The 25,036-nt window shown below is 43.8% G+C and overlaps 1 protein-coding gene across 9 annotated transcripts in view; it reads right to left on the reverse strand.

Moving 5' to 3' along the window:
• ccdc142 (coiled-coil domain containing 142) overlaps positions 1 to 25,036 on the reverse strand; it is a 63,671-nt gene that overhangs the window by 25,913 nt on the left and 12,722 nt on the right. For 8 of the 9 annotated variants that reach the window (XR_008603686.1, XR_008603687.1, XR_008603685.1 and 5 more), the window contains exons 6-7: positions 16,062 to 16,286; positions 9,619 to 10,931 (exon numbers count right to left, since the gene is read on the reverse strand). Coding sequence is in view for 6 of the 9 variants with exons in the window: in XM_023266598.3 (XP_023122366.2) it covers positions 9,619 to 10,931; positions 16,062 to 16,286 (1,538 nt within the window). In the remaining 3 variants the exon portion in view is untranslated. The remainder of the gene's footprint in view (positions 1 to 9,618; positions 10,932 to 16,061; positions 16,287 to 25,036) is intronic. The other variant, XM_055016371.1, reaches the window with a different exon arrangement.

The following is a 25,036-nucleotide window of genomic DNA, read 5'->3' on the forward strand; positions in this document are numbered from 1 at the left end:
CTAATCTAAAAACTGTACTCTCAAAATTCCATCAGCACATCAGATGTCCTACTAAAGGGGAGAACGCTCTTGATCATGTGTACTCTAACATCAAGCACACTTACAGACCCATAGTGGGGGAGAGCCCCCACCTTGGCAAGTTGGACCACCTCTTTCTGCTGCTCACCCCAGCATACACCCCCCTCAGATGGAGAGCCAGGCCTGTCACAAAGATTGTTACAACTTGGCTTGGCAATGCACTTTCAGAGTTACAGGACTGCTTTGATCACACAGACTGGGAATTATTTGAACACCTGGATCTGGATATACCTACAGTAACTATACTAGACTGTGTCAAGTTCTGCATTGGTAATGTGACCGTAGATAAAAACATTCAGGTTTTCCCTAACCAGAAACCCTGGATGACCAGCCAGGACCGCAATCTCCTCAGGGTGCACGAAATCTGCCTTCAGGTCAGGCGACAGGGCCCAATACAGTGTTGCTGGGGCTGACCTGAAAAAAGGAATCAAGAAAGTCAAAGCGGACTATAAGACAAGGATCGAGACCCACCTCTCCAGCAATAACCCATGGCAGGTGTGGCAGGGTTTATAGAACATCACAAATTACAAGGGCTGTGATGTGCCAACAGGGGACGTAAGCGCTTCATTGGCAGAGGAACTCAACTGCTTCGATACTTGTTTTGAGACTCCATGGCACTCACTGGCCTCAGGCCTGCCCCCACCAGGTTCCAGCACCTCCACTATTGAGGACCATGACATCAGGAGGGTACTCCTGGCAGTGAGATGGAGTACCTGGCAAGGTGCTCAGAGCGTGTGCCCACCAGCTCATACCCATCTTCAACAGAATTTTCAATCTCTCCCTGGACCAAGCAGTCATCCCGCCTGCCTAAAATCTGCCACAATCATTTCAGTGTCAAAGAAGTCACTTCCTGTCAGCCACAATGATTACTGTCCTCTTGCTCTCACGCCTATAGTGGTGAAATGCTTTGAAAGGCTGGTTCTCCAACACATAAAGGGTTGTCTCCCTCCAACCTTTGACCACCACCAATTTGCATATCAGGCTAACAGATGCATAGAGGCTATTCCATTTCATTACCATAAGCCCAGAGTTTACCCGATACTATGATGGTTTGACCCTACCTGGTGCGTTTGCTATAAAAGCCGTTCACTATCGCTGAAGAGCTGCTCCTTCCAGCCACTGCAGGCTAGCTGAGACAATGCTGGACAAAAACGCAGCTGAGAAATTAAAGACCGTGCCTTTATCAAATGACTCTGTTTGCCGAGAGTAGATAAAATGGAAACAGACAACTTAGAAAACTTAGTAGTCCGGGAGCCCAGATGGCCTACCATGCACCCCTCCCACAACAAAATGTCCATATAGCGACTCTTTTTCCCTCCAGCTGGATGAATCCACAAATATTAGTGGAAATGCACGGCTTGTAGGTTTTGTGACATACATCGATACTGTGAGGATGTGGAAAGGGCTCTTCCACCTCTACACTCACACAGTTCTGAATGTTTGTGAAGCAGGAGCACCCTGACATGGAGCAGAAAGCTTTGGAGCAGCTACTGCCCTTTGTCTTCATATATTTATGTGAGACCTCCTTCTCTGCAATGACTGTGATCAAATCAAAGAAACAGACAGTGCCTGGAGAACAGCTTGATCACAGCAGTTGCCTTCCTGTCACCAAGACTGACAAAGATCCTCAGTGAAGCACAAGCTCAGGTTTCTCTCTAAAATGTCCATGAAAAAAAATTCACTTGAATGCAACACTGTAATATTCACGTGTTGATAGTTAGGTATTTTTTTGTGAACATTTTCCATAAATATTGATGGTAAAGATTTATTTTTTGTGAGGAAATGTTTTTAAGTTCATGAATCCAGATGGAGAGCAGATCTCATTATAATCCCATAAGAGGTCACTTTAAGTTGATGATTACTTCTGTGTAGAATCTTTATTTACAATTGAATCAATTATTAATTTATAATTTTTTATTTTTTCCAAATAGTTCAAGAAAGACTACAACACATGAGCAACATTTTTGCACTGTTACAAAATGTAATAAATCAGAAACTGATGACATTTTACGTCTTTGTCTCTTTTTTAACCGAAAAATATTTTGCCTTGGTTGGGGGGGGGGGGGGTTGATTGAAAAAATTGTTCACAGGGGGTACATCACTGAAAAAAGGAAAAAAGGTTGAGAACTACTGGTTTACTTGATATGAAATTCAGTTTATGAAGTTCCATTGACATTTTATTTAAGTATTATTGAATAGACATTTTATAAAAGATTTTTGAATTGCTGTTAGTTTTTAAATATTTTTTTTTTTAAATCTCATGTAGCCCCTGGCATACCTTTAAGTATCCCCAGGGGTACACATACCCCAATTTAAGAATCACTGCCATAGAGGGCGCCATTGCCATGGGGCTCCACTCTGCACTCACCCACCTGGAACATCAGCAGAGATACACTACATTGCCAAAAGTATTCGCTCACCTGCCTTGACTCGCATCTGAATGTAAGTGACATCCCATTCCTAATCCATAGGGTTCAATATGACGTCGGTCCACCATTTGCAGCTATAACAGCTTCAACTCTTCTGGGAAGGCTGTCCACAAGGTTTAGGAGTGTGTTTATGGGAATTTTTGACCATTCTTCCAGAAGCCCATTTGTGAGGTCACGCACTGATGTTGGACGAGAAGGCCTGGCTCTCAGTCTCCACTCTAATTCATCCCAAAGGTGTTTTATCGGGTTGAGGTCAGGACTCTGTGCAGGCCAGTCAAGTTCATCCTCACCACACTAGACTCTGTCATCCATGTCTTTATGGACCTTGCTTTGTGCACTGGTGCACAGTCATGTTGGAAGAGGAAGGGGCCAGCTCCAAACTGTTCCCACAAAGTTGGGAGCATGGAATTGTCCAAAATGTCTTGGTATGCTGAAGCATTCAGAGTTCCTTTCACTGGAACTAAGGGGTCAAGCCCAGTTCCTGAAAACCAACCCCACACCATAATCCCCCCCTCCACCAAACTTTACACTTGGCACAATGCAGTCCGACAAGTATGGTTCTCCTGGCAACCGCCAAACCCAGACTCGTCCATCAGATTGCCAGATGGAGAAGCGCGATTCGTCACTCCAGAGAACGCGTCTCTACTGCTCTAGAGTTCAGTGGCGGCGTGCTTTACACCACTGCATCCGACGCTTTGCATTGTACTTGGTGATGTATGGCTTGGATGCAGCTGCTCGGCCATGGAAACCCATTCCATGAAGCTCTCTGCTGAAGCACTGTTCTTGAGCTAATCTGAAGGCCACATGAAATTTGAAGGTCTGTAGCGATTGACTCTGCAGAAAGTTGGCGACCTCTTGGCACTATGTGCCTCAGCATCCGCTGACCCCGCTCCGTCAGTTTACGTGGCCTACAACTTGGTGGCTGAGTTGCTGTTGTTCCCATACACTTCCACTTTCTTATAATACAGCTGACAGTTGACTGTGGAATATTTAGGAGCAAGGAAATGTCACAACTGGATTTGTTGCACAGGTGGCATCCTATCACAGTTCCACGCTGGAATTCACTGAGCTCCTGAGAGCGACCCATTCTTTCACAAATGTTTGTAAAAGCAGTCTGCATGCCTAGGTGCTTTTTTATTTTATACACCTGTGGTACTGGAAGTGATTGGAACACCTGATCCTGATTAGTTGGATGGGTGAGCGAATACTTTTGGCAATATAGTGTATGTGAGGATGCTTTTTGTGGACTTTCAGTCAGCTTCAAATTCAATCATCCCGGACATACTAATCACCAAGCTGAACACCCTGGGCCTCCCTTCTCTCCCATGTGCCAGGATAAGGGACTTTCTAACCAACCAGCCCCAGACTGTGAGACTTGACTCCCAGCTCTCCTCTACCCGCACACTGAGCACTAGCTCCCCACAGAGCTGTGTGCTGAGTGCCTTCCTGTATTGTCTCTACACCTATGACTTTAGGCCAGCCAGTGAAAGCAACATCATCATCAAATTTGCTGATGACAACACAGTGGTTGGTCTGATCTCAAGGGGGACAAGTCAGCCTACAGAGAGGACATCCTGAAGTTGACAGCATGATTCTCTGTAAACAACCTGGCACTGAACACCACAAAAACTAAGGAGATCATCCTGGACATCAGGAGGCATAGAGTAGACCCAGCCCCCTCTACATCAATGGTGAGTATGTGGGAAGGGTCAGGAGCGACTACATTTCCTGAGGGTTCTGAGGAAGAACAACCTGGACACCAAACTGTTGCTGACCTTCTGCCGCTCGCCACTCGAGAACCTGCTGACATACTGCATAACAGTATGGTATAGCAGCTGCACTGAGGCAGACAGGAGGGGGCTTCAGAGGGTAATTAAAACAGCTCTCTGTTTTAATTACCCTCTGTTTGTTGCCCTCTCCCCTCCCTGATGGACATCTATAGATCCAGCTGCCTCAGCAGAGCACAAAACATCATCAAGGACAGTTCACACAATGGCTTCCCCACTGTTCAACTTGTTGCCCTCTGGTAGGCGCTACAGGTGCATCAAATCTAGAACCAACAGACTCAAGAACAGTTTCTTCCCTACACTGAACTCCCACAGGCACTGAGCTCAAAATTCAACACACTGTAGTGCAATATACTGGTGTAATATGCAATTTACTGGGGCAATGTGCAATATACTGGCACAGTATTGATATTGCAAGGATGTAGGTTGTTTGAATGAATGTGCACTCTTTATTGTGTAGTCTTTATATATTTGCATTTTCAAGGGGCAGCTGTCTATCTCATTATATGTTGTGTAATGACAATAAAGGCATTCTATTCTATTCTATTCTATTCTATCCTAAGGGGCAGGAAAAGTACAAAAAGGGACAGTGTTCTGTTTATACCGCACTTCACAGCTGTAAACACAGAAATGTTTATCCATGAGTATCTGTGTCAGAAATTTATTAATTTGTTTTATTCCATTGTCAAACCACTTTAAAGATTTCAACAAGCAAGTTGTTTAAAGCATTTTAAGGCCTAAACAGTAGATTAGGTAGGTACTTTATTGATCCCGAGGGAAATTCAAGAAATCAGCAGCATATTAACATACAGAACATACAGAGATAATTATATATATATATATATATTTTTTTTTTGGTCTGCATTTGTTCTCATTGTTTAACTCCACAAGAGGGAGTCAACATTGTATGAGATCGATGCATATTTTAGTCTTGCAGCCAAATATTTTAATATTTAGTGCATGTGTGTGACCATCACCGGCCCTCCCTGAAAGCTAAGCAGACCTTCTTTATTAGAATTCCCTATTATAAGCCAGGGAGGGCAGTGCTACACCTCAGTGATGTGTGGGGGAAACAAAGACTGGACAGGATGAACAGGACGAACAGGATGAACAGGGATAGAAATTAACAGGTGGTGCTATTGCAATTAAAGATAGTAAGGTGGTGTGTTATTCCCAACTACTAACTGTCAATCAATTTTTTAAAAAAAATTAAAAAATAAAAAAAAAATTGAAAAAAGAAAAGAAATCCAAACCAGCAGAAAAGAAAAAGAGATACAACAAATAAATAATTAAACAAACGGTACTGAGCACCATAATTGTGGATGTCTTGATAGTGTAGAATAGAATAGAACAGGCCAGAAGAGGATACTAGTGCAAGAGAGAATGAGTTTAGGGTAGAGACTCTGGAGAGATTCTCAGCACATTCTGGCGGGTCCCATCATTCACTGAAATGGGACTCGGCAGTAGCTGGCGAGACCTGATCAAACATGCAAGTGTGAAGGACCCGGAAGCCCAGAACAGCAATCACAGCAAGGCAGGGCCAAGCCAACAGGGCATCCCTCCCCCCGGGCCGTAGGAGCCACAGGGTGGCGCCCCCAGAGAGCCTCCGGGGCTACCGTGAACGACGCGGACCCAGAGAACAAGAGGGAGCAGCTACCGACACCCCCAGCGCGCCCAGACCGACCCAGGCGGCCCGGGGCACGAGGACCCACCCGCCACCCAAACCCCAACCCCGCCCACCCCAGCCCCCACCAAATCCCCCACCCCACCACCCGACCCGCCCAACCCCACCCCCTCTCCCTCCCCCGAGGGGGCCAACGGCCCCACACAGCCAGGAAGCCAGACACAGGGGCCGAGCGGCCCACCGAAGGGGCGGCAACCAGCCCATCACAAGGCAGGCCGCCACCGGGAGCCGGTCAGAGGAAATCGGAGCCGGGACCCGATGTGAGTCCAGAGGGTAAAAATGGATAGTGTGGTGGGGCCCGGCGACGCCAACAGGGAGGCACCCCGCATACCCCCCGCACCAGGCCCCAGGTGAGCGCAGTACACCCAGGGCCCCCACTCCCCGCAATGCGCCCTGACAACCCACCAGGACAGAGCCACCACATGCCGCCAGCCCGCAGTACAGCCACAGCGCCCACCAGGACGGCCAATCCAGCCCCCGCAGCCCACCAAGAGCCATCGCACCAGCCTGGACCCGTCGGGCACGCAGGAGAACCCCCCCCGACCACAGCCCCCAGGTCCCGGGGACCCCCCAGCCACAGCAACACAGATGATGGTCCACCCCCGCGACCCCATAGCCATAAGGGGGCCGGGTCCCACCAGCGAGGCCATATTGGTGAAATCCCCCCCATTACTCCCTATTAACATGTCTCCCGATCCCAGACTGGAGACATTATCCCTGCACCGTGATAGTGTAACCCTGAGTGTCATGTGGTGCATTAAAAGTGGGGAGGCTGGGCGAGGCGTCCAGGGGGCGGGCCAGAGGACCACAGAGGATGGCTACTCTGCAGCCTACCCTGACCCAAGTTCCCCGAGCTGTCCCAGACCTACCCCCAAGCTGTGAGTGTGTGTGGTGCATTAAAAAGAAATTAGAGAGCAGGGGAGGCAAGCAAGAGGGTGATGGGGAAGAGACAAGGCCGTAGAGCCCTGCCATCCACCCCACCACAGAGCCCATCGTTCCTGCCCCCACCTGCTCTCAGGGCCCTAACTGTTGTGTCCCTATATGTGCCTAAGAGTAACTATATACAGTGATGTGTGAAGTATGTGAAGTGCACAGTAAGAGGCAGTCTGGTGTGGATCCGGCCCATGTGGACAGAGCAGCGGGGGAGACAGGTAGTAAGACTACTGGTGCAGAGGGCCCCCAGAGCCCAGAGGTGGGCCCACCCGAACCCGACCGGCCCAGCCAGCACCAAAACCCCCAGAAGTCGGAGCGCTAGACCAGCGCCCCGGCAGACGCCGTAGCCCCACCGCGGGCCAGCCGCATGCAGCACCCTGCCCCGGAGGGAGGACCAGGCCGCACCACCAGGGAGCGAGGGCCACGAGCCCCCACGCCCACCCCGGAGCCGGCACGTCCAGGATGCAGGGCGCCCACCCCGCAGCACCACCGAGACCCCACCCACCCACCACACCCCAGGACAGCACCGGGCCCGGACAGAAGCCCCCAGCCAGCAGAAACTAATCTCCAGTGGCGGCACACAGGCAAGTACCAAGGCCTGTGCCCGGATGAGCCAGAGCCACCCCCCCAGAGAGACCACCCAGCCCCCATGCCAGTCCCCCAGGCAGCGGAGGGCCCCCAGCCCCCCCAGGGGAGGGAGAGGGACGAGGACGAGCGGCCAGGTAGGAGAGGAGGGAGGAGGAGGGAAGCAGAGCAGGAAGGGACAGGGGAGCGACCAGAGGGCCGACCCACCCCAAACCCCAGGGCCAGCCAGGGCGCCCCAGAAGAGACCAGCCGCTGCCACCCCCAAGGCCCCAGGAGAGCGCACAGAACCAGCAGACCCAGGGCTCGAAGGGAGAGACACCGGGGACACTCACCCCCAGGCAGAGGGGCCCGAGCCACGCCGGCCCCGCAGAGCCAGAGAGCGACCCCAAGAGCAATAGGAAAAGGACACCATTAGTGCATGCACACAGCCTTGAAGTCCATGGTGCCAGGGGTTAATAGGATTAATAAACTGAAATAAAGCAGAGAGAAATCAGACCATACACACAGACAGAATAATAATTACAATTTTATGAGGGAAATGGCATACGCCAACACAAGCGGAGGCTATAGATTAATATTTATTGATTTAATAAATGGAGACCATTTTTCTTTGAAGGAGTCCAATTGGTTTTTTCTGATAGCAGATATTCTCTCTAGTGAGATGTGTTCTGTGAGGAGGTTCAGCCAATGGATGATGTTGAGGGCTTTCTTATCTTTCCAGTTAACTAAGATAGTTTTTTTGGTGATGGCGATAGCTGCAAGTGTGGGTTGGATATGAATGTCTGGAAGGGCTGTTTGCGTTAGATCACCAATTAGGCAAACATTCGGGGAATGTGGAATCCCGCAGTCCAAAATATTGGAGAGTTTCTGTGTGATCGTTACCCAGAATTGATAGACGGGTGTACAAAGCCACAGAGCGTGAAAGTAAGTGTCAGTCATGTTTTGGGTGCATTGCGTACATGTGTCTGAGCGTGAGAAGCCCATTTTATACAGTTTATATTGCGTTATATGCGTTCTGTGAAGCACCTTAAATTGGATCAATTGTAAGTTGGTGTTTTTAGTCATTTTAAATGTGTTTTCACAGATCTGGGTCCAAAAATCAGAGTCAAAAGTTTTGGATACGTCTTTTTCCCATTTTTGAGTTGGTAGGTGTATAGAGTGTGTCTTTGAGAGTAAACTATAAATTTTTGAGAGATTCTTTTTATTTCTTGGAGACAGTTTCACAATGTATTCGACAAATTCGGGTGGCTGTAAATCCGTTGGCTGTAAATCCGTTGGCTGTAAAGTAGTCTGAAGCGATGGAATTCTACTTGTAATCGTCTTCTTTACCTGTAGGTACTGAAGAAAATTTCCATTTCTTATTTCAAATGTTTGGAATAAGTTTATATATGTCCTAAATGTGTTGTCATCCAGAAGGTGATGGAGGTGAGTGACTCCTCTCTCTGCCCATGTGCTGAAATAAAGAGCTATTTTGTTGTTTGCAAAATCAGGGTTGTGCCAGATTGGGGAGAGTATACTGGATTTTAATTGGGAGCCTGTGATTTCCAGTGCTTTCCACCAAGCAGACAAGGTGGAAGCGATCATAGGGTTCTTGAAACAGGAATGATGTTTAAGGGCAGAAGTGATACAGGGAAGGTCAGAGATTTTGATCTGGTTACAATCTAACTGTTCTAGTTCTAGCCAGGAGTTATATTCTTCATGTGGATGTATCCATTTGGTGAGATATTGTATTTGGTTGGATAAATAATAATATATGAAGTTGGGAGCCTCCAGTCCCCCTTCGGATTTATTCTTCTGGAGGGTAGTCAAACTGATTTTAGCCTTTTTATTCTTTGAGTAGAATTTACCAATAGCGGAGTCTAATGATTGGAACCACTTTGATGTGGGTTTAAATGGAATCATGGAGAAGAGATAGTTGATTTTAGGTAATATTTTCATTTTGACTGTAGCTATTCGTCCCAAAAGGGAGATGGGGAGGTTGTTCCAACGCCTCAGTTCATCACAGACTTTGTCCAAAAGTGGAGTGAAGTTCAGGTGAACTAATTCTGAGAGTTTGGAGAGAGAGATAATTATAGAAAATCATTGATTAACAATAATCAGTGGCTGGTAATCTTGATCTTACCTTTCAGTGGTATCTGGCCGAGTTGTCATTTTCCATTTTTGCTGAGGTCCTTCCACATTCTGGTCCTTGTTTTGATTTACTGGATCAGTTGTATTTATGACTGGATCACATGAAATCCTTGAGTCCACCTTCCCATTTAACATATCAGGTATTGTAGTTGGGAGTAGCTGGTCAGTTGGTCCTTCTGATGTAGGCGTTTCTGATACCACTTGAGCCAGCAGGTCACTGGAGGTGGAGGAGATCACCTGAAAAAGTAGCTGTACTGAGGAATGGTCCAGTTGGACCCTTGACAGAGGCAGCGCTGTGAGATGATGGAAGGTGGTTGAAGTGGGTGAGACAGTCTGTAGTAGTATACAGTTTTTAAACTGTGTTTTTCTTTCCCTATTCGGTTGCACTGAATCCAAATCTTCCACATTGCTCTGTGTGAGATCAGACTGGTATGTTTGATTCTGGTCAATTTGGTCTTTTTTTGGGCCCTCTTTTCTGTGTTGGACAGAAATGGGCTTAGCTAAAACAGGATGACAGTTTTCCAAGAAAGTACTGTCCAAATGAAGGTCAGGGACATACACAAGTGGAGTTCTATTGCAGGAATAGCAAAAAGATAACTGCAAAGTAGAATGATTAATGCAGAAGTGAGGAGAGGAAATTTGGTAAGCATGTTGCAGCTGCTCCCAGGTCCACTCAGATTTCAATGTGGACATCCCACAGCTGAGGCTAGGCACCTGACTAATGCAGTTATCAGAACAAGTGCACACCTTATGGTTGGTGTGGACCTGACAGATGCGTTCGTTCTGCTCAAATGCCCAGTACTGCAGCTGCTTAGCTGCCACTTCTGCATGATGCACTGCTAAAATGGACATTATCTCTTTAACTGAGAATGCAGAAGGATGATACCTTTTAATCTGTGGAAGACCAGAATCCAGTGTGAAATAATGGGCTTTCTGTAATAATGTAGTCCTCAGCTGGGTAGCACTGTGCTGCACTCTTTGCTCCTCCACTGCCTGGTTATACAGGTTTGCACCTGCTAAAATGTCTTCCAGGACTTCTTTTGGTACAGAGTCTAATTCAGTCTGTGCTATAGCGGACAGAATGGCATACACATAATGTTCCATCAAAATTAGCGCCTGCAGACCAAGTAAGTCCAAAGTCTGTTTGATTTCCAACAGCAAATTGGTCTGCTGAATAAGACTGTGTCTCAGATAGTGGTCAGATTGGACTTTGGAGAACAGACAGGACCAGTGGTTGAGATGGACCCGGAGTTCCTGACTCAGTAAACCAAGACCGATTCTAAATGGAGAACAGTTGGATGGGATCTGGAAAGGAGAGGAAAATGCTTGTGTTTGTAAAAAAAAAACAAAAAAAAACAAAACAAACAAAAAAAAAAAACCAAAAAGAACTAGCGGTATTCTATGAAATGAAGCAGTAACAGAATTTAAGCTATAATACCAAATTAGAAATTTTTCAGTATCTCACCCTCTTTTTTTGAGTAATACTCTTCTAATTGCTGACAATAAAGCAAATGTCTTAAATGTTTAATGCTACAGAAGCAGTCATGCCAAAGAAAAAAAAATACCCTTCAGAATCAAATCAAAAGTTCATAAAACTATAGTTGTCACTTGCTCAATCACCACTCACTGGATTGCAGTAGAATTTCCAAATGCACCTTAACACCAGTGGGTTAACATTTTTGGCTGTTAGTGAAACATCACAATAGCAATTTATTAGTGTTTTATATATAAGTTACATATGGCAAACACTTAGTTTATAACCAAGTACCTGCCAGATCTGAAGATGCTGAAGCACTTTAGATATATGAATACTGATATTTTATTTTCTCTAAACTTACAGTGTAGTTACTGAGAGGTTCTAAACTTGTGCTACTGTAAAAGTAAAAAAAATTACGTGACACCTCTCCTCTCCATTTTTGCAAGTAATATTTCTGTAGTTTGACTGAATATTTGGTGGTGTGGGCTGGATGCGTCTTTTGGTTGTTGGTTTTTCTCAAAATGTAAATGGAAAAACTGGGTTTTTAATCACACCCTTGATCTTGTTTTGACATATGGCATAGAAATTGAATACTGTTTTTCAACAAAACCTTCCTTTGTGTGAACATTTTTAATTACAATTGAATTTACAATATTGGACTATGGCGTATCTACCACAAAGTTCCATTACAGCTGATGTTTGTCTGCTAAAGCAATAACTAAATTTAAGGAAATGATTGTATTAATGCCAACACAATAGAGAGCAATTCCTCTAATGTTAGTCTCACACAAGTGGATAATCTTTTTGATAGGACTGCAGCTTTAGTGCGTACATCAATTGACACCGTTGCCCCTCTGAAAAAGAAGGCAATAAATTATAATAAAATAGCTCAATGATATAATGAACAACTGCACATTTAGAAACATAATTCAAGAAAGCTGGAAAGGCACTGGCGCTCTATAAATTTACAAGAATTTCATCTTGCCTTGAAAGAAAATTGTATCACATAAAATAATCAATTCATAGGACGAGAGCTGCCCATTATTCATCTTTTACAGAGGAAAACAAGAACATAGAACAAGGTTTATACTTGAACTGCTTCTCTGCTGTAAGCCTTTCAGAGCTCCCGTCGATAGCTAATTCCTCTAAAGCAACATGTCTGTTGGACCTCATCCAACCTGACTATTCAAAGACGTCTTTCCTTTTATTAACATGACTTATCAGACATCATCGACCTCTCTTCATTGACAGGCTATGTACCACAGGCTTTTAAAGTTGCTATAATTAAGCCGCTTCTCAAAAAGCCTACTCTAGATTCAGGTTTGTAAGCCAACAACAGACCCATATCCAGCCTCTTTTTGATTTCTAGAATTATTAAAAAAGTTGTTGCAAATCAATTATGTGCGACCATCTGTACAGAAATGGTTTGTCAGAAGAGTTTCAGTCAGGATTCAGAAAGCATCATAGTGCAGAAACAGCACTGATGAAAGTCACCAATGATCTTCTAACTGCTTCAGACAGTGGACTAGTTTCTATCTGTGTTCTACTGGAACGCTGCATTTGATGCAGTGGATCACAGCACCTTATTTCAGAGATCGGAACATGATATAGGGGTTAAAGGAACCACACTAAATTGGTTTAAATCATATTTATCAAACAGAATACAGTTTAGTCAGATTAATGACGATTCTTCCACCCACACCACAGTTAGTTATGGAGTCCCACAGAGTTCTGTGTTAGGACCAATATTATTTACTTTGTGTATGTTCTCTTTAGGCTTTATTATTAGGAAATACTGCATACATTTCCATTGTGCAGATGACACCAAGTTAATTTTTATCAATAAATCAAATGAAACCAATCAGATAATCAAACTACAGGCATGGAGTACATATAGACCTGGATGACCCGTAATTTCACAAAACTGAGGATACTGTATTTGGCCCTAAGCACTTCAGAAACACAATGTCGAACCAGATAGTTACTCTAGATAGCATTGCCTTAGCCTCCAGTTCTACTGTAAAGAATCTTGGAGTTCTTTATGACCAGGATATATCCTTCAACATATATATAAATCAAGTCTGTAGGACGGCCTTCTTTCATCTATATAATATTGTCAAAATCAGGAACATTTTGTCTCAGAGTGACACTGAAAAACTAGTCCATGCATTCGTAACTTCTATACTGGACTACTGTAATTTTTTATTGTAACTTTTAAGATTAGGCCTAAAACATTTCTGTTTGACAAAGCTTATAGTTGGGGCTGTTTAGGATAATCTGAGCCATCCCATAGTTATGCTGCTATATGTTTAGACTGCCAGGGGATTCCCGTGATAACACTAGGTTCCTCTACTATGCTCTCCTCTCTCTTTCTTTCATCCACTTATATATCACCAACTCTGTGCTTCTCCCGAGGTCCTGTGCTTGTTCTCTCTGGATCCCCTTCTAATTGCTCTTCAACTCATCGTCCCATTTCTGATCATTTGCTCATATCATTCAATTTGAATTTGACCATCTCCACAACCAAACCGTCACGTATGATGTCATTTCATAACATCAAGACATTAACCTGACAACTTTCACCACAGGCATTGAAACACTCCCCACCATCAGCATCCCCTCTACTACAGATGAACTGGTTTCCCAGTACAATAACAGTCTCCATACTCTATTGGACTCACTTGCTCCCTTAAAAACCCGGACTGTATCATTCACTCACTCTGCTCCCTGGTTTACACCCCAACTCAAGCTCCTCAAAGCTAAAGGTCGACAACTGGAGCGACTCTACAAAAGAATCGGTCTAACTGTTCATAAGGAAATGTATCGCCACCACAGTTTTTACTACAACCGACACCATCACCAACAGACTGAGACACAGCTTCTTCTCCATGGCTGTGAAGAGTGACTGCTGCAAGAACCGTGATCCCCACCCACCCCCAACCCAAAAGCACACACACCCACCTAGCTACTACAAGAGATGTTGCCGTACGGACTTTCATTGTACCTTTGCAATGACAGTAAAGCTTCTTATTTTACCTTATTATAATGACTCAATCACTACAGCCAAATCACAGTATTATTCAGGTCTCACCAGTGCAGGTGATGGGAACACACGGATTTTGTTTTCTTTAACAGCTCTCTGTGCCCATCGGACTCCTTTCCCTCACACTTCTACTCTGTCAGCCACTGTGATACGCTCATTAACTTTTTCATTGCAAAAAATTTGATAATATCCACCAGAAACTGACCTCACACCACCTGCAGTTCACTCCCTCCTGTTCCCCCAGCTCCCTCTTGTCAGCCACTCTCAAGTTTCCACCTTCTCTCTCCTGCTGACATATCTGATCTCATCAGGAAATCTAAATCATCCACCTGTCAACTTGACCCTCTCCCAACACCCCTTATCAAAGCACGTCTCCCCTCCCTGTCATCTCTGATCACCACCATCATTCACTCCTCCCTCACCTCTGGTTCTGTCCCATCACTTCTGAAATTTGCTGCACTAACTCCAACTCTCAAGAAACCTGGTTAAAACCCCAACAACTTCAATAACCTTCATCTTATTTCCAACTTGCCATTCCTCGCAAAAATCCTGCAGAAAACAGAAACAGCTCTACATAAGATAACCAACAACCTCCTGATGGCAGCAGACTCCGTACTCTTTTCCATCCTCATCCTTCTCGACCTGAGTGCAGCTTTTGACACCATCTCCCGTTCCATCCTCCTCCTTAGACTGCATCCATTGGTCTATCCTGTACACCCCTGGACTGGTTCACATCGTATCTCTCTGACTTTTAATTGAATGAACTGAGTCATTCAATTAAAATCTTTTACATCCCAGCCATCTCCCCTCTCATTCGGCATTCCCCAAGGCTCTGCACTCTGTTGGATCCTTTTCATCATTTATCTTCTCCCCCTCTGCCATATATTCCGCAAATATAACTTTCAGTTTCACTGCTATGTGGACGACACCCAGCTCTCTCTTTCCACCAAACCCACCTCCACCCTCCCTCCCACCTGTCTCTGTGACTGCCTACAGGTAAACAAATCCTGGTTCTCCTCCAACTTTCTCAAACTCAACAGTGATAAAACTGAGGTTCTCCTCATTGTTTCAAAATCCATTCTCACAAAATCTGACAGTTTCACCTTTACCATTGACAACTCCTCTTTCTCCCCCTCCCCGCAGGTCAAGAGTCTGGGTGTCATCCTCAACATCATTTCAAACCACATCAATAACATCGCTCGGTCTGCATACTTCCATCTCCATAACATCAACATCTCTCTGGTCTCCCCCTCGAGTCCCTCTTGTAAACTCCAACTCGTCCAGAATGCAGCAGCCTGGATCATTACCAGGAAACCTTCTCTCACCCCGGTTCACCCCGGTTCTCCACAACTTCACTGGTTCTCAATCACACACCACATCATCTATAAAAACATTCTCCTAACCTTCAAGACCCTCCAGACCTTGCCCCTCCATACCTCACTGAACTCTTCCACATAAACACTTCTAGCCGGATTCTCAGATCATCTTCCTCCCTCCTGCCTGCACTGACCACCATGGGCTCCAGAGTCTTCAGCCACGCTGACTCCTGCCTCTGGAACTCCCTCCCTACTGGCATCAGAAACATCGACGCGCTGGACATTTTCAAATCCCATCTCAAAACCCACCTGTTCAAACAAGCCTACTCACTTTGACTTAAATTCCTCTTTGTTCTCCTGTTGTTTTAAAACTGCAAAATTTCCTTCTTTTAATTTTTTTTTTACATCTTTAAGTTTTATATTGTCTATTTGAATATCTTTTAACTCTGTTTACTGTGTAGGCTGTCCTTGGGTGCTCTGAAAGGCGGCATTAAATAAAATGTATCCTTATTATACATTACACAGTGCTTTCAGTTAATGTTAATTTTGTATTTCTTGCTTGCAAAAATACTTGAACTGTTCCTCCAGTTCATCCTAACCTGGTTTGGTGTCAGGTATGAGTTCTTCAGCTGATGCTCCAACAGATGTCTCACTCTGGCTACGTATGCTGCTGCTAGGCGAGCCCTCCTGCTGTACTCGTGTATGAAGACCAGTGAGGATCGCTGATTCAGGAGCATCCACAGAGCTCTATAGTGTCCCTGCAGGCAGCAGAAAGAGGGGAGGAAGAGAACACCACCTTCACCTGGAAGGCCTTTAACGCAGGCCTGATCGGGTGGAGGCAGCATAGGTGCGGGGTGAGTTGGGGGGTGTTGAAGAGGGAGTATGGATTCAGTCACAATGATATATAACATACAGTCTAATTTTTTCTTTTCTTCTTTGCTAATAACTAGTGCTGTCAAATGATTAAAATTTTGAATCAGAATAATCGCAAGGCTGCTGTGGGCGGTAATCACTTTAGGTTCATTACCGCCCCAGTAGGGGGGCGGTAATGAACCTAAAGTCTGTTTGCAGACGTGATGAAGATACACGAGTGATGTCAGCAGAAGAAGGTTTGGTGAACAGTGGAGGAAGACAAGACGCATTGAGCTTGCTGGGCAGAAAGTTTTCTTTTAAAAATTCTCCCGATGTCAGCTCGGATAAAGGCGTGGTTGTGTGCAAATTGTACAACAAAGAGTTTACTTATCACCGCAGCACTTAAAGCCGACGGTATCACCTCAATATAAAACATGTTGCTGTTAGCACCAGAGGTAACATCAGTTACGACAGTCCTGCTAACGGCTAACGGTGTAGTCATCCCATAATAGACCACTTTAGAAGACATTTAAAGTGCTTGAATTTACAAAAAAATTTAAAATGTTGAATCACTATAATTGCACTTTGACTTTTCTATAATCTGTGAATGTAGTAGAAGAAAAATGCAGATAAATATAAGTGAAGCAAATAATACTTTAAATCATAATAATGTCTATCTTTTAATAACTTAATTATAAGCTTTTAGTTTCTGAAAAAAAAAATTTGTTCATTAAAAAAAATTTATATTCCTAAAAACAGAACCATCAAAATTACACCATTTATCAGACCAAGAATCTCTGAAAACAGAATGAATCTATGCATTTTCAACTTTTTGAAGGTCCCTTAACTACTTATTCTCATGTTATGTACCATACAATGGAAAACCTTAACTAAATCCAGGCTATAAATCATCAGTATGGCTTATTTCTATATGCCCCATTTTAAAATTGTATGCATTTTAATCATTTAAATTTAAAATGATAAACATGGATATGTCTATTCATTGACTCAACTGTCAACCAAAAGTTATTTGAATTGAAAAACCTTACTTATTGTGTCAAATATTCCTATTTGACAAAAATGCGATTAATTGTGACTAATTAAGTACAACGCCTGTAATTAATTAGATAAATTTTCATCATGTCCCACCACTAATATACACTATATTGCCAAAAGTATTCGCTCACCCATCCAAATAATCAGAATCAGGTGTTCCAATCACTTCCATGGCCACAGGTGTATAAAATCAAGCACCTCGGCATGCAGACTGCTTTTACAAACATTTGTGAAAGAATGGGTCGCTCTCAGGACCTCAGTGAATTCCAGCGTGGAACTGTGATAGGATGCCACCTGTGCAACAAATCCAGTCGTGACATTTCCTTGCTCCTAAATATTCCACAGTCAACTGTCAGCTGTATTATAAGAAAGTGGAAGTGTGTGGGAACGACAGCAACTCAGCCATCAAGTGGCAGGCCACGTAAACTGACGGAGCAGGGTCAGCGGATGCTGAGGCACATAGTGCGAAGAGGTCGCCAACTTTCTGCAGAGTCAATCACTACAGACCTTCAAACTTCATGTGGCATTCGGATTAGCTCAAGAACAGTGCTTCAGCAGAGAGCTTCATGGAATGGGTTTCCATGGCCGAGCAGCTGCATCCAAGCCATACATCACCAAGTACAATGCAAAGCGTCGGATGCAGTGGTGTAAAGCACGCCGTCACTGGACTATAGATCAGTAGAGACGCGTTCTCTGGAGTGACAAATTGCGCTTCTCCATCTGGCAATCTGATGGACGAGTCTGGGTTTGGCGGTTGCCAGGAGAACGATACTTGTCGGACTGCATTGTGCCAAGTGTAATATTTGGTGGAGGGGGGGGATTATGGTGTGGGGTTGTTTTTCTGGAGCTGGGCTTGGCCCCTTAGTTCCAGTGAAAGGAACTCTGAATGCTTCAGCATACCAAGACATTTTGGACAATTCCATGCTCCCAACTTTGTGGGAACAGTTTGGAGCTGGCCCCTTCCTCTTCCAACATGACTGTGCACCAGTGCACAAAGCAAGGTCCACAAAGACATGGATGACAGAGTCTGGTGTGAACTTGACTGGCCTGCACAGAGTCCTGACCTCAACCCGATAGAACACCTTTGGGATGAATTAGAGCGGAGACTGAGAGCCAAGCCTTCTCGTCCAACATCAGTGCGTGACCTCACAAATGGACTTCTGGAAGAATGGTCAAAAATTCCCATAAACAAACTCCTAAACCTTGTGGACAGCCTTCCCAGAAGAGTTGAAGCTGTTATAGCTGCAAAGGGTGGACCGACGTCATATTGAATCCTATGGATTAGGAATGGGATGTCACTTACATTCATATGCGAGTCAAGGCAGGTGAGCGAATACTTTTGGCAATATAGTGAATATGTGTATTGATTTTATTTTTTTTTTTAGGGCTGGGCACCTTAACGCATTATTGTCACGTTAACGTATCAATTCATTAATGCCGACAATCATTTTATCGCGCGTTAATGCAGTTTTTAAAAATTATTATTGTTACGGATTGGTATTGTTGTTGAGGTTTCAATGTTTATTGTTCAGTTCCAGATTTAACTAATATCAGTGAATGTGCCATGTTTAGTTAGCTCACCTCTGATTGGCTGAGAGTCAGCAGTAGTGTGTGTGTTACTCCGTGCCGGGCCTGGTGTGTGTGTTGACCAAGAGAGAGCTGGGAATGGCGGCTAATGCTGGAGCTAAGTTATGGTGTTTTTGTAGTTATTTTGGCGTTGGCTATGGCCCACAGTAGCCTGTGTGACAGTTCAACAAACCACCAGAGAACCAGATAACATCTCACTCATTCATCACAGAGGGGCGTCATCACGTCTCACCCAAACTAACAGTGGGGGAAGCTTCGGCAGACTGGCTGCATTCAGCGTATGGGAGAAATACAGATTAACTAAAACAAGACAAGTTAACAGCCGCAGAGAAGTAGTTAGCTATAGACTACATTCTGATTAGTATTGTCGAAGATGTCGGTCGGAGGATCAACGAATGGCAGAACGTATGCGCCTCAACCTGCATCACTGGAAGGTTTTTGTGTGACAACATAAACCAGGACAAAAGTCCCCGATGCAGAGTTCGAGTCCGACCCACGGCCATTTGAGCTTCTTCCCATGATTCCTGTCGCTCTCCACTGTCCTATATAATAAAGCCTAAAAAGACCAAAAAAAGAAGTCCAAACATGGACTTCACAGACTAAAAAGCCTTCTGCAGTCAGTCCCAGCTGTGGACTTTTTCACCTCACTAACAGGGACAGCTGCTACTGAACATAGACTGTTTCTGCTGCTCCCTGATGAAAGAAAAATGTTTCTGCTGGTACCAGAGAAAAAATAAGAATACAGACGTATAAATGTTAACTTGCTGTTGCTGGGAAGGTTCCTGTTATAATGTTATAATTGTGGCTCTGGACTCTGAGGGTAACTTGATTTTCTATTATATATAACAAACCAGATAAAACGTTAATGCTACTGCAGTGGCAAATAGCTCTGGCTTGATTTGATTACATTAATGTTTAAGTTGAGATTTACAAGAAATGTTTTAACTGCTGCTGTGTGAAGGGAATACTACTGTTAAAAAGCACTTTATTTGTTTAAAGTATTTGCAAACCAAATGTTACTGTATTTTTGGTTATATAGCAGTAATTTGAAAAATAAAAATGCAGAATATACTACTTTTAAACTCATTAATTGTACACATAACAGTGCGTTAATCGTGAAAATCATACGATTAATCGCGATTAAATATATATTATTAGTACACATACATATATATGTATGTGTACTTATATATATGTGTGTGTGTGTGTGGGTGTGGGTGTGTGTGTGTGTGTGTGTGTGTGTGTGTGTGTGTGTGTGTGTGTGTATGTATATGTACATTTATGTATATGTATGTATATATGTATATGTATGTATATGTAAATATATGTATGTATATGTATGTGTATAGATAGACATAGACAGACAGACAGACAGACAGACAGACAGACAGACAGACAGACAGACAGACAGACAGACAGACAGACAGACAGACAGACAGACAGACAGACAGACAGACAGACAGACAGACAGATAGACAGATAGACTGCCCATTTGCACATGTGCAGCGACAAACTGCTGAAATGCGTTGCCAGAGAGATTTGTTTCCCAAACTGAAGTCTCACGTGTATGGTTGCCATTCTAAAGCGGCTTTCACCCAGGACACGGAGTGCGCTGCGCTGGCTGCGAGATTCACAGCTCATGGGGAGTCACGTATTAGAAAGGAACAAAGGAAGAGTTTGAAGTTAAATCTAAAGGTGGGTAGGTAAAGCTTTTTTCACTTGCTACTCCTGGCAGGAAGCTAACTTGTGTCCTCCCTTCTTGTGTCAGCTCTCCCTGAGTACAGGAGGAATCTAGAATGAAGTGCAGTAAGATGTAGTCTGATTTCTCAGCCTTTGTGTCTAATGGCATGTGTCACCTTCCAAATTCCGGGAGAAGGTACTGATGATGTCTCACAATCAGTGTGGTCATCTGACGGACTTCTTTTGACCTTGTTTAAAGAAGGATATGTCTCAGAAAATTAGAGCTAAGGGGAGCCTAGCCTCCTCTCAAAGTAAAAGGAAGTGCTGGTATGACCATAAGGCTGAGGCGCATCAGTTCAGTCTAGGGGACCAGGTTCTGGGCCCATTGCCTCTGGCTGGTTTCCCATTTAAGGCTAAATTTCACGGTCCATTTACAGTTGTGTGTCAGGTGTCTAAGCAGAACTATTTGTTGGCAACACTGGAGTGTAAAAGAGAAATTCAACATTGCCATATCAGTCTGCGTAAACCTAAAGCCTTATTCCAAGGCATCAGTTCCATGAAGGGGGGAAAGGATGCAGACTGTGCAGACTGTCAAACCAGTGATGGCCGTTGATGCTGGAAAGCATCTCTCTGTTAACTCATCTGTGCTGCATGGAAGATGACACTGTGGTTGCTCATGATGAGAGGTTGTTTAGAGAACTCAGAATCGTTGTGGAACGTGAAGGTGGACATGAGTGATACAGGTCCTATGTTGCTCCAGACTGGAGCAAATGGAGTTGAGCATCCTGCAAGTATTTTTTCCAGAAAGTTTAACTATTACCAGAGGAATTACACTCTAATTAAGAAGGAGACTTTTTCCCTCATCTGGGCTTTGCAGCACGTTGAAGTTTATGGTAATTCTCTGACCTTTCTCAACTCATTTCATTGCCTGAACTGCAGACTGATGCATTGGTTTCTCTTTCTGCAGTCAAACTGTTTGGGTATTCGCCACACAAAAAGCTCAGACAATGTAGTGACTGATGTTTTGTCCAGTGCACCTGGTTGGTGCCATTGTGCTTACTATTCTATCCGGAGTCTTCCTAGTTCCTTGTCTGTTTCCCCTCCAAAACTCTTTCAGTGCTTCTCCAGGTGCCAGTGGCTGCTGGATGCAGGATACAGATTGGTGGGTTGACTGGGCGGATTACACTAGGATTGTAAGTATGATGACTTGGACACTGGTCATAACAGAAGTAGCTGACTGTATGAATGGTAGGTACATTTGAACAAATGTCAAAGTGTGGTTGTCTGTATTATTGGGGAATTTGATTATTTTGCATTGGTGTTTTGCATTTGATTTTGTGCTGTCTCTTGGGATTCCTAATGGCAACCTCATCTTTTGGGAGTGGGGGGTGGGAGGGTGGGGGTGACCCTTCCACTACTCCACCAGGTGTCCCTGTCTTTTGTCTTGCAGAAGCTAGGTGAGGGTCATCGTTAGATTGAGACATACCTGGGCCCAGTAGCTCTGCTATATAAAAGCCCCTCATTCCCATTGCGTCTGTCCCTCTGACAGAAGCTGCCCCTTCACAGCCAGACACTAGCAGCATGGTTTTGTGTTTTGTTCTGTGATACACGTTTGGTTGCTTTTTGTATATGTTTATATATGCTAAAATATGTTTTTTTCCCAACAGTGTCCATTAATTTTAACAAGAACAAATGAACATTTGTGCATGTGTACATCCAGACACAAACACTTAGAGGTACAATACACTTAAAACCCAGCTCTGAAAAGTTAACAAGTCCACCCCCAACCCCAAATATTAATAAATATGCAGTGCAAAAACAAACAAACGAAACAGCACAAAACCAAAAAGCAATGAGGATAATTAAACATATCAATTGGGGTGCAGGTATATCCAAGGTCACAAATGCTGGGTGGCTCTTGGACAAATTTGGACTCTGCAGAGAGCCACTTATATTGCTCCAGGTGATTCAGACACCTGTTCCAAGTCTATTGTCTTTAGATGGGCTTTAAAGGGGGTCCAGATATTTTGGAAGAGTGGTTGTTTCACCTTTATGGCACCTACACTTGGCCTACCAACTGTTTTCCAAGATAGACCTATGACTCTTTCGGCCAAAAACACATTAATCTCTAGAAAAATGTGTTGTCTTCTTCTAATGTTTACGTTAGCTGGGTACAGGCCCAGTAAAAAGACCTTTGGGTGTAGTGGTGTTTGTATAGAGAGAATATCCTTAACATGTGCCCTCACAGGTGACAGAACTTTTGAATTTCAGGAAACTGCCATACGCAGTGGTAACGTTTGCCCTTTTCCATCCCACATTTAATACACATATCAGGTATAGCTCTGTAGTATTTAATAAGCTTTTCTTAGAACATTAGTGGTCATAGCTGTGCTACTCAATACTACCAAAATAGATTCAGACATCTGAGACCCCCTCTATCACATGGTAAATACAACAGTGATAGTTGCAGCCTGGGGTGTCTGCTGTTCCACAGAAATCTACTGAAAACTGTCTTTCGATAAGCAAATATATGACTCTGTGGCGAAAGTGGCAAATTTTGAAACCCTCAAAATGAATGTGATTCCTAAGCGGCTATATTGCTTAGGAATCACCTTTCATTTTGAGAAACATTGGAATAGAACTCTGTCTATTTAGTTAATGATTTCATTCATCACTGGTTTGTAGCTAGCTTCTACAATATTGTCAACTCATGGTACAATTTGAACACCTTCACCTATGTGAAGCGGTCGACCACCTTAAATTGAGCGGCTTCTGTAGGTGGATTTTTCCTTTCTGCTTGGTTTAATAGCACAATTGAGGTTTTGAATTCCTTTATCTTACAGGCTGAGCTCTTCCCAAAAAATCTTAATTTGATCCAGCAGGGCAGGAAAGGATTTCTTTGCATGTAATCACAAATAATAACATCACCTGCCTACAGGGCCAGACGGTATTCCTCTGCCCTATGGTGATTCCTGAAATACTATTGTGGGGCCTTACTGCAACTGCTAAAGGTCCAGTTGCCATGCTAAATACTAGTAGAGACAACAGATCCCCCTGTTTACACCTTTATTGTTTTTGAGATGCTGCTATTAGTCAGCATTTCTGCATAAGGTTCTGTGTAGAGCAGTCTTACTCATTTACAGAAATAGGCTAAAGCAAGACAGAGCTTCAAACTGGTAGAGCTAATCTACTCTGTCAAAGGCCTTTTTGGAATTCAGTGACAGTAAGGAACTATCTAGAACCCCCTTTTGGTTTTGAAGAATATTCAAAAGTCTTCTGACTTCATGGAATTCCTGACTGCCCCGAATAAAGTTTCATGACAGTCTTTGGTACTATTGCTTCCATTGTTTGGGCAAGAATCTTGCACAGAACTTTTACATCTGCATTTAGGAGACTGATTGGCCTCAAGTTCTCACATGTATTATTTGGTTTGCCAGTTTTTGGGAGCATGGTAATCAATGCACCTCTTAAGGAGCTTGGTAGGATTCCATTAAAATGTGTCTCTAAACATTTCTAGAAGTGACGTCTTTAGTCTATTCTGAAACATTTTATAGATTTCAACGGGGAAGCCATCAGGCTCCGGTGTTTTCCCTGCTTTAATACTATCAATTGCTGTAGATATCTCCTCTATAGTTATATCTTTATCTAAATCATCCCTGAGTATTTCTGATACGATAGGAATGTGGACTCCATCTAGAAATCCATGCATTTGTAATTTGTCATGAACTTCCTCTGACACTTTCATAGAATTTCCTAAAAGATTAATTTATTTCGGTTGGGTCCATGATGGTCTCACCTCGGTCATTCTGTAGTGAGGTGACCTTTCACTTTGAAGCTGTTTGAGTCTCCATTCAAGTACCTCTAGAGAGTTTCACCCTGATCATAGAATGTTTGTTTGACAACTCATTATATTCAGCTCTCAGCAGGAGTAGCTTTCAATAAATCTCAGGAGAGCCTGAATGATAATACTCCTTTTCTAATACCTTTCATTTTGCCATCTGGTAAGTTTGCTTTGCTTTAGAGCTGGTGATGTTAATTATTTGTCCTGTAACAAAGGCCTTAAAGGCTTCCCATCTGATACTTGCTGATGTTTCTGTTGTATTAGTTTCAAAATAAAAATTGGATTTGTTCTTCTGGGAAGGTGACAAAGTCGAGATCAGCCAGTCATTTTTGTGTTTGACACGCCACTTGGTGGTGTCTCCAACCAAACTAGACTCTTGATTCATAAGGGAATTTGGGGCATGATCTCACATTTGAATGGCATCATAGTAACCATCTCTAACTGTGTGCTTTAATTGTGCTGAAATGCAAAAGAAGTCGATACGTGAGTAAGATTGGTGTGCACTAGAGTAGCATGAGAATTTTACATCATTAGGATTGACCTCCCTCCAAATGTCTA

Source organism: Amphiprion ocellaris, chromosome 13, assembly GCF_022539595.1.
Source record: "Amphiprion ocellaris isolate individual 3 ecotype Okinawa chromosome 13, ASM2253959v1, whole genome shotgun sequence".
Taxonomy (NCBI): Eukaryota; Metazoa; Chordata; class Actinopteri; family Pomacentridae; genus Amphiprion; species Amphiprion ocellaris.